Source organism: Saccopteryx bilineata, chromosome 6 (genome assembly GCF_036850765.1).
Source record: "Saccopteryx bilineata isolate mSacBil1 chromosome 6, mSacBil1_pri_phased_curated, whole genome shotgun sequence".
In the NCBI taxonomy this organism is placed as follows: Eukaryota; Metazoa; Chordata; class Mammalia; order Chiroptera; family Emballonuridae; genus Saccopteryx; species Saccopteryx bilineata.
The window spans coordinates 170364681-170378775 of NC_089495.1; the positions used below are offsets into that span (position 1 = coordinate 170364681).

The 14095-nt window shown below is 47.6% G+C and overlaps 1 protein-coding gene across 2 annotated transcripts in view; it reads left to right on the forward strand.

The window, feature by feature from the left end:
- Window positions 1-14095, forward strand: part of DZANK1 (double zinc ribbon and ankyrin repeat domains 1) — a 79646-nt gene that overhangs the window by 57464 nt on the left and 8087 nt on the right. For both annotated transcript variants that reach the window (XM_066236088.1, XM_066236089.1), the window contains 6 exons: window positions 1555-1658; window positions 4215-4289; window positions 6327-6423; window positions 6831-6931; window positions 9566-9646; window positions 10553-10680. In XM_066236088.1, the coding sequence (XP_066092185.1) occupies window positions 1555-1658; window positions 4215-4289; window positions 6327-6423; window positions 6831-6931; window positions 9566-9646; window positions 10553-10680 (586 nt within the window). The remainder of the gene's footprint in view (window positions 1-1554; window positions 1659-4214; window positions 4290-6326; window positions 6424-6830; window positions 6932-9565; window positions 9647-10552; window positions 10681-14095) is intronic.

The window sequence follows — 14095 nt, forward strand, 5'->3', positions numbered from 1 at the left end:
TCTGAACTCCAAATCATGCACCCTTTTCTTTTTTTTTCTTTTTTTTTTTTGTATTTTTCTGAAGTTGGAAACGGGGAGGCAGTCAGACAGACTCCCGCATGTGCCAAACCGGGATCTACCCAGCATGCCCACCAAGGGGCGATGCTCTGCCCATCTGGGGCATCACTCTGTCGCGACCAGAGCCATTCTAGCGCCTGAGGCAGAGGCCAAGGAGCCATCCTCAGCACCCGGGCCAACTTTGCTCCAATGGAGCCTTGGCTGCGGGAGGGGAAGAGAGAGACAGAAAGAAAGGAGAGGGGGTGGGGTGAAGAAGCAGATGGGCGCTTCTCCTATGTGCCTGGCCGGGAATCAAACCCGAGACTCCTGCACACCAGGCCGACGCTCTACCACTGAGCCAACCGGCCAGGGCCTCATGTGCCCTTTTCAAAAAAGCACTTTGCCTTGCACAGGCCACTTGATTGCTCTCGACTTCAGTGTCCTTGTCATAAAACAATGAGGCAGGACCTGATGCATGCTTACAGATCTAGGTGTTAACAAAGTAGACCCAGGAAGTAAAGGCAGATCTTTGAGTCTATGGGGAAAGTGGCCAGCTGGAGGCTCGGGCCCTGTGCCGAGAGGGCAGCTGCTCCTTGGCCCTGGCAGCTGTGCCCGTGCTGGAGGCAGGCCCAGTGCTGCTGCATCTCCCGCCTGTGCGTGAGAAACTGGGAAGCTAGACCCCTTTCACATCTCCCAGGATTTTAATGGTGGCTGCTAATTCAAATGTGTTTTAAACCCTGTGCAGCCTGGATAGGAGCACAAGGGAACTTCCAGGAGTGCTGGAAATGTTCTACATATCAATAGGGAGGTGTACACTAGCCAAAACTCAAAATTGTACACTTTAAATAGGTGCATTTTACTAATGGTATATCTCAATGTGGTTATGTAAAAAGAATTTTTAAAGAATACAAGAAAAGACTCCATGTGCAACAATCAAAATATATTCTTTTGAGATTCTAGAATATTCTGTAATTAAAATAGTGTAATAATAAAAAGAAGCTGGGAACAAAAATGGAGCTTATTCTGGTACATAGCTGAGGCTCAGATAAGTACTGTATTTTTCTCATGTATAAGACATCCCCATGTATAAGACGCACCTTTATTTTGAGGTTCGAAATTTGAAAAAATATGTATTACATAAAGTTATTGAACTCAAGTTTTATTCATCATAAATTTCATACAACTCCTCATTACTGTCAAAACTCCCATCCATTAGCTTGTCCTCATCTGTGTTTGATGACAAATCACTGTCTTCAACAATCAGCGCAAAAACAAGTGCAAAAAAGCGGGAAATGCAAGTAAAAAAATCTATCACTGCTGTATGAGATGCACCCAGTTTTTAGACCCCAAGTTTTTAAAAAGAAAAAAAAAAGGTGTGTCTCAAACATGGGGAAATACGGTAAAAACCATCAGGAAGTTTGGCAAAGCAAGTCAGCCCTCTTCGATGCTCAATCCACATCAGCCTTTTCTTTCTCGGTCTCAGAAACTTACCCATGTGGACGGGTTTCTCTTCTTTAGGATACTGGAGAAAGCAGTTGGACCACATCTCTGCCCACCTCAGGTCTTATGCTCAGAACAACCCTGAATTCCGGGCCTTGATTGCTGAACCCAGGATGGGAAAGGTGAGTGGACTCCAAGGGGAACTGCCTCTTCACGGTGTCCCATGGGAGCGGGGTCTGCTCCTGGCCCCCTGACCGGAGACAGGAGATTGTGAACAGTTCATGCTTTTGGATGCCACATGCTGTGGGAATCCTGATGGTCAGAGCTAAATGACCCAGCGTAGTTTAATCCAGCCAAATTGCAACCTTAACTGCTACACTATAGTAACAATAGTAATTATAAGATTTAACCACTTAATATGCATTTACTATCTGTCATGTTTATCATCTCCAGTTCTCAAAACAAACCTACATGGTAGGTTTTTACAGCATGACCACAGATTCTTCAGCAGTCTTCCCTTCAAAGAATGGAGTCTATCTCCGTCACCTTGAATCGGGGTGGGCTAGTGACTGTTGGAGAAGAGGATGTTGGGAAGGATGCTAGGGGACTCCAGGGTGTGGTCACATAGGCCACGTGGCTTCTGCTCAGTTGGCCTGCTCACCCCCAAAACTCCTGGAGCTCAGCCATCCAGCCACATGGAGTGGCCATGTGGAACCCTCAGGTCATCCCAGCTGAGGAGCCAGGCAGATGAGAGACTCTAAGTCATTCCAGTTCCCAAACGTGAAGCCGCATCTAGCCTTTTGAGCCTTTGCAGCTGAGGCCTCAGACGAGTGGCAGAGAGACAAGCCATCGCTGTGAGGCCCCATTGGAATTCGTGAACGTGATAAAAATGGGGCTTTAACCTGACTGAGTTTGGGATTTTTCATACTGCAGTACAGAATCAGGACATATATACCTGACAGCCAGGAAAACAGCTCAGAGAGGTTTGCTGACTTCTTTAGGACTGCACTGCTAGGTCTCAGGGAAGTCAGGATTTGAAGCAGGTCTGTCAGCTCCCAAACACTGTTTCCTCTCTCTGCCACTGTGAAAGAGATACCTGTGAGAAGACCTGTTCCTCTGTCATGAGACCAGAAGGGACCTTTAAAAATTAGCCTGTCTGCCCTGACCAAGTGACGGTGATAAACTGTTGATCTGGGATGCTGAGGACCCAAGATTGAAACCCCAAGCTCACCAGCATGAGCATGGCATGGGATCAAAGACATGAGCCTTGGTTGCTTGCTTGGGCCTAAAGGTCGCTGGCTTGAGTAAGGGGTCACTGGCTTGAGTAAGGGGTCACTGGCTCAGCTGGAGCTCCCTAGTCAAGGCACATATGAGAAAGCAATCATTGAACAACAAAGGAGCTGCAACTATGAGTTGGTGCTTCTCATCTCTTTCCCTTCCTGTCTGTCTATCCCTGTCTGTTCTCTGTCTCTCTCTCGCCAAAGAAAAAAAAAAATCAGCCTGTGTGCTCCTCTGCCACTAAATAGGCCAACATTGAAATTACTTCAGTGCCAAGTATTGCTCAGTTTCCTTTGATAATCTATTTTGTGGTTTATTAAGTGTTTGGCCTCATCCAGGAGTCTGCAAACTGTGGCCTGTGGGGCAGTTCCTGCCTGCGGTTTTATAAAGTTTTACTGGATCACAGCGATCCTCATTCATTCACTTCTTATCTGTGGCTGCTTTTGTGTTAACAGTGGTGATGGTGAGTATTCATGACAGAGACTCTATGGCCCACAAAACCTAAAACGTGTACTATGTGATCCTTAAAGCCTTTGCTGATCCCTGGTTTGCTCTAAATTCCTCTACTGCTTACAGAGAAAGCTGCTCAACTGTGTGTCCTTGGTCCAAATTGTCAATGCCTGGCCCCAGGACACCTTCTCCAAGGTGATGGCACCCCACCACATGGCTTGATTAAACTTAAAGTACTTCTCTTTCAGAGTGTATATATTTGGGTCTTGCTTTCTTGTCTGTTATGGGGCTCCCTGCTCTTTGTTTGTTTGTTTGTTTGTTTGTATGGGGGTTTTTCTGGTATTTTTCTGAAGTTAGAAGTGGGGAGGCAGTCAGACAGACTCCTGCATGCACCTGACCGGGATCCATCTGGCATGCCCACCAGGGGGCAATGATCTGCCAATCTGGGGTTTGCTCCGCTGCAGCTGGAGCCATTCTAGTGCCTGAGGTGGAGGCCATGGAGCCATCCTCAGTGCCCAGGCCAACTTTGCTCCAGTGGAGCCTTGGCTGTGGGAGGGGAAGAGAGAGATAGAGAGAAAGGAGAGGGGGAAGAGAGAAAGGAGAGGGGGAAGAGAGAAAGGAGAGGGGGAAGGGTGGAGAAGCAGATGAGTGCTTCTCCTGTGTTCCCTGACTGGCAATCAAACCCGGGACTTCCACATACCAGGCCGATGCTCTACCACTGAGCAAACCGGCCAGGGCCAGCTCGCTGCTCTTTGATGGGAGTATTTATTTAGTTCATGTATAATTAACAGAAATATAAATATGGTTAGATTTGTGTCTGCCATTTTGCTATTTGTGTGGTGTTTTATATCTAGTTCTTGTTCCTCTGTTTCTCTATTTTGCCTTCTCTTGTGTTAATTAAATATTTGATTAAATTTACTGTTTAACATATCAGAATATCTTTGTTGTTGCTCAGGGCACTGAGTCCCAAACCCACAGTTGTGAATCCTCTCTCATACTTTTTTTAAAAGCTTCTCTCTGCTACGGTCCATGAAGATGGCTATGAAGTTAGCATCAGGCTGAATTATATTCAAGTCTCAAACAAGGTGAGTGAAACCTTCAGAAGGTATTCATTGGAGAATTGACTGAACTAGTAAATTGTGGCTTATGATTTATGAAAATATTTCTGTATAATCCATTGAAAGGAAAAGTTTCAAATATTATGAAACTTGACTGTAGGCTAACAATTTCATAGAATCAGATAAGTAACTGAGCTAAGCCTGAGAGAAGCCAGCTCTCAGCCACACAGTGATGTAATAAGAACAAGAATTGTCACCTGCCGATTGGTCCTGTAGTTCTCAAGCTTATTTATACTCACTGACAGCTGATGGCAGGTCTGTGATACAACTGGTTTGGAGAAAGACTGACAACAATGTTGGCTGATACCTACTGTGACCTATTTGCCTATAAAAAGAAACCAAATGCTGTGGCCACATCTCCCTTGCTCTGCTCTCTTATATGGTGACTGAGTGTTGCCACAGAGCCTGTAAGTGTGCAACAAACACTGATTGATATTGGCTGCTTTGGTGGCATTGGACAAGAGGTCAAAACATATAAAAGAATACTCAGTGGATTGAGCAGATGGGTACAGAAGACAAGGAAAAGGAGAAGAACTACTCCTTACTGGGTCCTGGCCATGTGCCCAGCAGAGCGCTAACAGTCTTTTTAAAATTAAGAAAGCTTCATGGGCCCTGCCTAGCGCAAAAGGGGGCTGGGCATATCCATGCAGAGCACCAATGCCATGTGTCTGGTTGCGTTTAGAGCAGCACTTGGATCAGGGCGGTACTTCAGGAGCAGATGAGCGTGGGACGTGGGACAAGGCAGGGGAGGGGCTGAATGAGCAAGTGGTCGCACATAATGTCTAGCTTTAGCCTGATCCATGAGGGTCTGGATTGTGAATGACACTGCACAGTGTCTCCGGTTGAGGCAAAGAGGGGAGATGCATAACCTCCAGGGAAAGGTAGCACCCTAGTCCTGAGGGCAGCTGGCTGGAGGAGAGGTCAGTGGTGAGCTGTTAGCAGCTGACAGCAGCTGGGACGGGTATCCTGACCAGGTAAGGGGAACTAGGTGGGCGCCAATAGCGTCTACAACACGCTGTGCCTCAAGTGGAAGGGGAGTAGTTATCCCCCAGGAAGTAGCAGGTGGTTCCCTATGGCAGGAGCTGGCAGCTGAAAGGTTAGGGCAGGATGCGGTGCTGTGGCATTAGTCCCGGTGGATACAAGACTTCAGGTCGGGGCTGTGTATTATCTGTCCTTATTGTAGAAACATCTGTTTCACCTCGTCTTACTTTTACAACATCCCTTTGAGGTAGGTTATAATATTTCCACTTTATAGGTGAGGCAACTGAGGCTCAGAGAAGTTAAGCAACTTGCTTCTTCCAAGGTCCCTAATCTAGTAAATGACAGCCTGAACCTCCCATCATGCCATCCTAATTCCAAGACACAGAAGGGGCAGGAAACAGTTACTTATAAAGTGTATGGAAGTGATGGGGGGGGCACATGCAAGGCGGCTGGTGGGAACCTGCTGAGGCTGCTGTAATGATCCCAGTGGGAGGCCAAGGGGCTGAAGCCATGGCAACAGAGGCCGGGGGCGGGGGGGGGAGCAAGCCTGCGGCAACCGAGACTGGGGGGCTGAGGCCGCAGTGACAGAGAGGGGCAGGCAGAGGAGCTGGTTAAGAGGCAAAATAGCAAAATGAACAGAAGGCCCTGGTGGTGAGGTGCTGTTGGGAGGGTGCCAGGCTTCAGCCTTGACCGTGGGGAAGAGTGGTGGTCACTGACCAGAGGAGGAGCTGGTGGGAGGGTGCCAGGCTTCAGCCTTGACCGTGGGGGAAGAGTGGTGGTCACTGACCGGAGGAGGAGCTGGTGGGAGGGGGGCTGTTGGGAGGGTGCCAGGCTTCAGCCTTGACCGTGGGGGAAGAGTGGTGGTCACTGACCGGAGGAGGAGCTGGTGGGAGGGTGCCAGGCTTCAGCCTTGACCGTGGGGAAGAGTGGTGGTCACTGACCGGAGGAGGAGCTGGTGGGAGGGGGGCTGCTGGGACACAGCAGCCTCATCATTCATGGTGCTTGCATTGTCTTATTGGCCAGGACCTTGACCTCAGTAAGGCGGTGAACTTCAGCGACCACTTTCTGAGCAGTGTCACCGAGGGTGGTAATGGGCTGTTCAGCAGCAGGTCCAGCTTGGGTGAGTTGTGCCCGTCCACTGGTTTTAAAGCCTTTGAGCAGGAGCACACTGACCTGGCAAGGATGGCAGAACTGCATGAAAGTTTCCAGCCTGACCACGTGGCTTACTTTTGTGTTCCAGCCATTTTATTCTGCTGGCCTCCCTGAAGGCGGGTGAGACTTCTGGGTCTTATATAGTCATGAGGAGGTAAATTGCAGTGGCGGGTGTGCTCTGTGGCCTGAAAACCGTAGTCACTTTTCTACCCCTCACACCCAGTCCTGGACTGAGAGGAGTGGCTCAGAGTCCTTACTGCCAGGTTCAATCAAATAGAAATTCCTATAAAACTCATTTTACCATTTGACGTCTCGAGGGGCCTGTGAGGAGAGGTTGGGGGCATCACTTTTGTCCTCAACTCTCTGTCATTGCAGTGAGTGACTGCAGCCAAAGCACCACAGATGCCACGGACAAAGCCAAGGTGACCAAGGCTTTCAAGACCACAGCATTTCAAGAAGAGAAGGAGCAGCTTACAGTATGTGCCTCCCTGGTCCTCACAGCTGTCTTCTTTGGCCTGTCTACTGAATGTTTTATTTTGAGGTGTTTTTTTAATTGAAGAATGCTTTTTTCATTTTCTGTTCCATTTTTTATGACAGTATATTTTTTATTTTTTGGAACCCTTTGAAATGTCTCAAGATTATTTATTAGAATTATTTTAAAGTTCTCATCAGCGTCCTAAATCACCTCTGTTTCCTCTGGGTCAGTTCTGCATGCCCATCCTTCTCTTTCTTGTTTTTGCTTTTTCTCAAATGTGAAGCTCCTTGGTTGTCAGGTCACGTTAACAAATGAAGGGCTAGTTTGATTATCACAAGCACCTGGCACGGGTGCCCACACGGGTAATTGGGCCTGAGGTCTCCATGTGAGTGAATGGCATGCTGGGGACAGACTTTCCTGGAGGGTGTGTCGGCGGGGACAGGAGAAAGCCTTGGGTCCAGGAAGGTGCCAGTCAAGAAGGCCCCTCCTCTGGTGGCGAGGGTGGTGCTGTGGAGGGTTCTGGGTAAGCTCTTTTCAGATCTTCCCTCAGTCTGTCATAGTGTTCAGGACCCATGCATAGTGTTATTCGTGGGCCCCATGCTCCCAGTAGAAGCCTTTGATAGGCAAATCATGAACTGTCTGGATAACAGTTGTCAGGGTTCAAGCAGAAAGAAAAAGCCTCCTGTCCTCCATGGAAGAGGGGAGGACACCAGCATCTCAGCCACTCACAGGAAAGCCCTCTAACAATACACATGAACACAGCCTGCGCCTGGCTCCTGCCTCCTTGCTGATTAGCTTCGGGTGTCTGCAGGGCTCCCTGGAGGAAACACGCACATATCTCTGGGGTCCTCACCTAGGGCTTTTCTTTGCTTTGATTGCCCTGTCAGTCAGATTTCATCTACTTCTAGTCTCTGGGATTCCTCCCAATTTCTGATCCACTGAGAGTATTTTTTCGGAGCTTTCCACAGCTGTTAGAGTTGGCTTTTCAAAAACATAGACCATGAATAATTTGGCAGCTTTGCAGGAAGAGACAGTGGGTGTCCTGCTCTGCACACCACCTTACCTTGTAGCGGTCCCCTGGCTTCAGCACAGAACGGGTGTACTCCGCAACAAGCCAGAGCAGGGTTTCCCAGCTGGTGATGGAGGTGGACGCAGTGTCGGCCATTCCCTTCAGCCTGTCAGCCAGGCCCTCAGGGCTTCCTCAGGGCACCCGGCAGGCATGGTGACTTCTCCAGAGGCAGGGACTCTGATCCTCCTCTTGTCACAAACATCAGTAAACTGGGGAAGAGAATTGTCTTAAATGTAACTGCTTGTGAGTCTTTGTACTCTCAACATTCTCCCAGTTTGGACTATTGACAATAACATTGTATAGAAGGAAGTACACTGCTCACAAAAATTAGGGGATATTTCAAAATAAATACGAAGCTATAAAATATCCCCTAATTTTTGTGAGAAGTATATAAGACAGGTATAGAGCTCCATAAACTTGGTAACAATTTTACCATTTTGGAGACTTACCCACTTATTCTGTATGTGACCTGAACCCCCCATTATCATGCGCCTTTATTTTATCATATTTAGGGGACATGTAACAGAAAGTATATCATCTATTCAATCATTCAGTATATATTTTTGAGCACATATGTACCAGGTGCAGTTCTAGATGTTGAAAATAAAACAAAAGACACAAAGGTCTCAGACCTCATGAAGTTGACATTCTAGTGCATTTTTTCCCCCATAAAGAATGCAATTCAGAGTAAACAATCCCGTGTGTGTGGGGGGGGAGGGTTAATTGATTAGAGCATCTTGTTCCAAGCTACCCACCGGGAGGACGCAGGGTCTTCTTCTGCAAGGCTCAGGGGACTTGCCAGTGTCCTCATCCTCATGGCTTCCCAGGGAGCCAGGTAGGGGTGAGATTGCTCCCACTATATACACAGAGAAATGGTAATCCCAGGACTACCCCCCAGTCACCTCTGGGTGGGAGCCTGTGGCAGAAGCATACTGGAAGTCACATCTGCTTTCTAGACTGCTTCCTTCAGTTTTCCAGTAAGCAGCACTTGAAATCTTTTGTATAGAAGGAAAGATTATATAAAGAGAAATTTCATTGCATTTTGAAAATATAAAAGATAATAAAATCTTCCGATGATAGATGAGAGAGCCCCCCCCTCCCCCAAGCAAGAGGTTGACCTTATTGGTTCCCTCACACCAATGGACCACGTGTTCTGAACCGTCATATTAGGCTGAGTCTAAACACTTTGTACAGCTTGCAAAGTAAATTCTAGGATTCACCTGGTTGCTTTTCCTAGAAATATTGGTAATAAAATTAGTGTGGGGTTACTGGGTTTTGGCGAGATTTCTCATTGCTTCCTATCCTTAATAACATGAAACAGTGAGAGTGTGTTGTCCTCCATCCAGGTTTCAAAGGCCAGCAAGATTTACGTAGGTGTGCGGGCTGTTAAAGACCACACACACACACACACACACACACACACACTTTCTTGCTCACCTGTTCCTGGTGCTCAGAATGTAACCTTGGAGAGGAAACATTTACCTTGAGGGTTGAGCCTGGGCAAGTGGGACCCGACAGTAAAAGTACATTGTGGGGTGGAAATGACCACGTTCTGTTACCCTGCAGCCCGAAAGCAGACTCCTGCTGAAGGAAGTCGGACCGACAGGGGAAGGCAGGGAGTCTGTGATTGAGCAGTTGCTTGATGAAGTAAGTGCAACCAAAGAGCGAGGCTCTCTGGGGTTTCATTGTCTCTTTGGATGGAAGTTTTGTTCAATATTATTGTGATTATTACACGACCATTTAATTTTTAAAAATACTGGGAATGGAGTAGATGGTGCGTGTAAAGCTTTACATGAATTGTTACCTGTTGCTAGTTTTTTTGTGCGTTTATTTTTATTTTTATTTTTTTTGTATTTTTCTGAAATTGGAAACGGGGAGACAGTCAGACAGACTCCTGCATGAGCCCCACCGTGATCCACCCAGCACACCCACCAGGGGGCGATGCTGTGCCCATCTGGGGCGTTGCTCTGTTGCGACCAGAGCCATTCTAGTGCCTGAGGCAGAGGCCATGGAGCCATCCTCAGCACCCAGGCCAACTTTGCTCCAATGGAGCCTTGGCTGCGGGAGGGGAAGAGAGAGACAGAGAGGAAGGAGAGGGAGAGGGGTGGAGAAGCAGATGGGCAGTTCTCCTGTGTGCCCTGGCCGGGAATCGAACCTGGGACTCCTGCATGCCAGACTGACACTCTACCACTGAACCAACCGGCCAGGGCCCTGTTGCTAGTTTTTATGGCAAAGAAAATAGGCAGAAAAGTGTACATAAGCCCAAATAACATTCATGGAGTTAGGCAGAGTCCCTGACCTTAAGAGACCCCATGTGACTTCATGTTTTCTTAAAGAAGCAAGGTTTTCTGGTGCCTCCCCCTCCTGTAAGGGAATGGAAGTTTTTGGCAGTTCTGTCTGTTCTATGTTGGGTCTTGAGGCTCCTGATTTTCTTGTCTTTGGATTTAAAGCAGTTTAGTTCCATCAGGAATGTTTGTTATTGAATAAGATGGCAACTCAGTGCTGCTGAGTGCAGGCTGTGGTGGCACGTTTGTCCTTTTCCACCCGCTACAGGGAGCGGATCCCAACTGCAGCGATCGCGAGGGCCGCCCCGCCATTGCTGTGGCCGTGATCAATGAGCACCACGGAGCGATCCCTGTTCTCGCGCAGAGAGGAGCAGACATTGACCAGCAGTGGGGACCGTAAGTGAAACACCGTGCAGGGAGAGTTCTGGTGCCAGGTCGCAGCCGGCGATACCTCAGGGGCTCTGCTGCAGCAGGACCCGTCCACGTGCATGCCCTGTTCAATTAGATCCACTTAGAACCATTCAGAGCCACTGTGAACTTAGTAAAAGACTCACCTGCTCACAGTTTCTAAATCTGGGGGAAATAAAACTTTAAAGTGGACTGTGGATTGCCTAAATTTTAGTAACTCTTATAACTGAAGATACATACAGTTTGTTAATTCATGAATTTATACTATTGTGGGGTTGGCAGGTTCTTAGCACTTGGGGTGTGAAGCAGTGTTTTTGTTATGATCTGATTTGTTAAGGCCTATAAGAGAAGAAACCCCACAGAAATGTACCCATGAGGTGAATGCAGAAAGAAGATACAGTTGTCTCCAGATGTCTCTCACATCCCTGGGGAGGAGACTGGTCCATCTGGTTCACCACATCATCTCCTGGTGCCTTGGTTTCCCCAGCCGTGAAACAGGAGAGAGAGATACCAAGTCCTGTGGGATGGCTTTGTATATACTGTCCTAGTCTTGGTGCTGTTCTGCCGCTTGACCTCTCCCAGCCTTATGGTTCTGTTGTTCTCTTACAAATAGTGGAAAACCTGGAGTTGAAATTGCCTTGAGTGTGAGTCCTTCCAGTTAGTTGCTATTGAACTAGAAATCTCCCGGGGCAACACAGGTGTCTAACACTGCTGCCCCCTATGTCGCAGCCCAGGTCAGTGAATCATGCTGCTGAGTATCTCAAGGGAGCATAAGGACATAAGTTTAATAGTTTTGCTTCTGTTTTTCTCTGTTTCAAAATTTCCTCTAGTGTTTTTCTTCAAAATATATAATCTTTCAATGTGCATTTTATAAGTTTTTGCCCAATAAGACAGCGATACCAGGAGACACAACCCCTTTTATAGTTTTATTTCATAGCAGGATGTTTTGCATGTTGGTGTAAATATTTTCTCAAGTTTTCTTAGGGTTCACATTCATCATAGTCTCTCAACTTCTTTATCCCACACCTGTATTATCATTATAAAAATAATGCTACCTTGTTTTGTGTTAAGGTATACTTTATATTTGTACAATTCAGACAAGCTTTTCTTACAGTATTTTCTTATAGTATATTTTCTTATAGTATGTTGTGGTTGATACAAAAATATCTTAAGCACATATTGAATTGATGCTTAAGTATTATGAGTCCTAGCTTTATGAAAAGCCCCGCTAAGAGGATGAAACTGCTCTGAATGTGGAGTAAATGAGAGGAGAGGAGACAGTGAGACCGATTCCCACATGCTCCTTAACTGAGATCCACCCAGCAACCCTGTCTGGGGCCTATGCTCAAGTACCGAGTTATTTTTAGCACCTGAGGCTGAAGCACTTGGACCAACAGAGCTATTCTCAGAGCCCAGGGTGCTCAAACCACTAAAGCCACTGGCCACTGGAGGGGAAGAAGCAGAGAAAGGGAAGAGAAGCAGTTGGGCACTTCTCCTGCGTGCCCTGACCAGGGTTTGAACCCGGGAGGTTTGCACGCTGAGCCGACACTCTATCCACTGAGCCACCAGCCAGGACCTGATTAATTGCTTTTCTTTGGTGTTCCTCAGTTTCCATTGCTACTTCATCACCATTCTATAAATTGACATTTACTCATGTGATCTCATTACATTTCTACTAAGTCTAACACTGTGGGTATGCCATCTATCTAAATGGCATGTAATTGTGCTCGCTTCGGCAGCACGTATACTAAATGGTGTAGAACAGCCCTTTGTCGTTCTCACTGCAGTGTCATGGTTACTGTTAGCTCACATGTGCAGGGGGGGTGGGGGACGGCAGCGGGGCGGGGAGCTAGATTGGAGGCCTTCCCCCTAAATAGAGCACAGACGTCTCTTCTTCCCTTTCAGTTTATGCCACATTCTGGAGGAGAGCAGATTTTTTTCCAATAGAGCCAAATTCTGCGAAATCTGGTTTATATTTGTTAGTTCAAAGTATTTAGGCCTAGGTCAGCGTGCCCTCTGTCCCACAGCTGGACTCTGTTGATCCAGGAGCACAACCTGGAGGCCTCATCCGTTTCCTGCTCTCAGACGTAAGCCATCCAGAGAGCTGGCTTCCCTAGAAAAGAGGCTCAGCGACCGTCCCTCAGCACGCCCGGATAACTGCTTTCCCCCAGGCACGAGTGCCTGGTGCAGAGAAGTGACCTCGTTGGTCTCCGTAGGAACTAATGTCCATTAAGCAGCTCAGCCGGTTTCTGTTTACCATGTTTATATCATTTCTATCTGAATAAACTCATGTTCAACAGGAAGGGAATGGCTAAGTACACGTCCTCCACCAAAGCTGAGATTCACTGTCAGACTTGTGAAACACAGATTTAAGAACTCACAAGGAGAAGGAAATGCAGAAGTGATGTTTGCTTCTGGAGAGTAAAAGCCCCTCTTCACTGGAGTTTCAAACATTTAATTTCCTAGTTCTGTCCCAGGTGAAGGAAATGGCACCATCAGTCTACTTTTTAGAGGATCAGTTGTGGAGATTTATTCTATTAGGTAATTCAAGATTTATGATGAGAATATACTGTAATCCACCATGATGCTTAGATTTGAGTGGATAAGTTTTTGTTTGTTTGTTTGTTTTGTATTTTTCTGAAGTTGGAAACCGGGAGGCAGTCAGACAGACTCCCACATGCACCCGACCAGGATCCACCGGGCACGACCACCAGGGTGCGATGCTCTGCCCATCTGGGGCATTGCTGTGCCGCAATCAGAGCCATTCTAGTGCCTGAGGCAGAGGCCACAGAGCCATCCTCAGCGCCCGGGCCATCTTTGCTCCAATGGAGCCTCGGCTGTGGGAGGGGAAGAGAGAGACAGAGAGGAAGGAGAGGGGGAGGGGTGGAGAAGCAGATGGGCGCTTCTCCTGTGTGCCCTGGTCGGGAATCAAACCCGGGACTCCTGCACGCCAGGCCGACGCTCTACCACTGAGTCAACTGGCCAGGGCTGCTTAGATTTGAATTAACAGTTTGATTTGTTTGTGCATTAATAGCAAAATTTTATTTATTTATTTATTTTTGTATTTTTCTGAAGTGAGAAGCAGGGAGGGAGAGAGATAGACTCCCACATGCGCCTGACAAGAATCCACCTGGAAAACCCACTAGGGGGCGATGCTCTGCTCATCTCGGCTGTTGCTCCATTGCAACCGGAACCATTCTAGCGCCTGAAGCGGAGGCTATGGAGCCATCCTCAGCACTGGAGCCAAAACAATGGAGCCTTGGCTGTGGGAGGGGAAGAGAGAGATAGAAAGGGGAGCGGGAAGGGTGGAGAAGCAGATGGGCACTCATCCTGTGTGTACTGGCCTTCCAGGACTTCCACACACCAGGCCAACGCTCCACCACTGAGCCAACTGGCAAGGGCT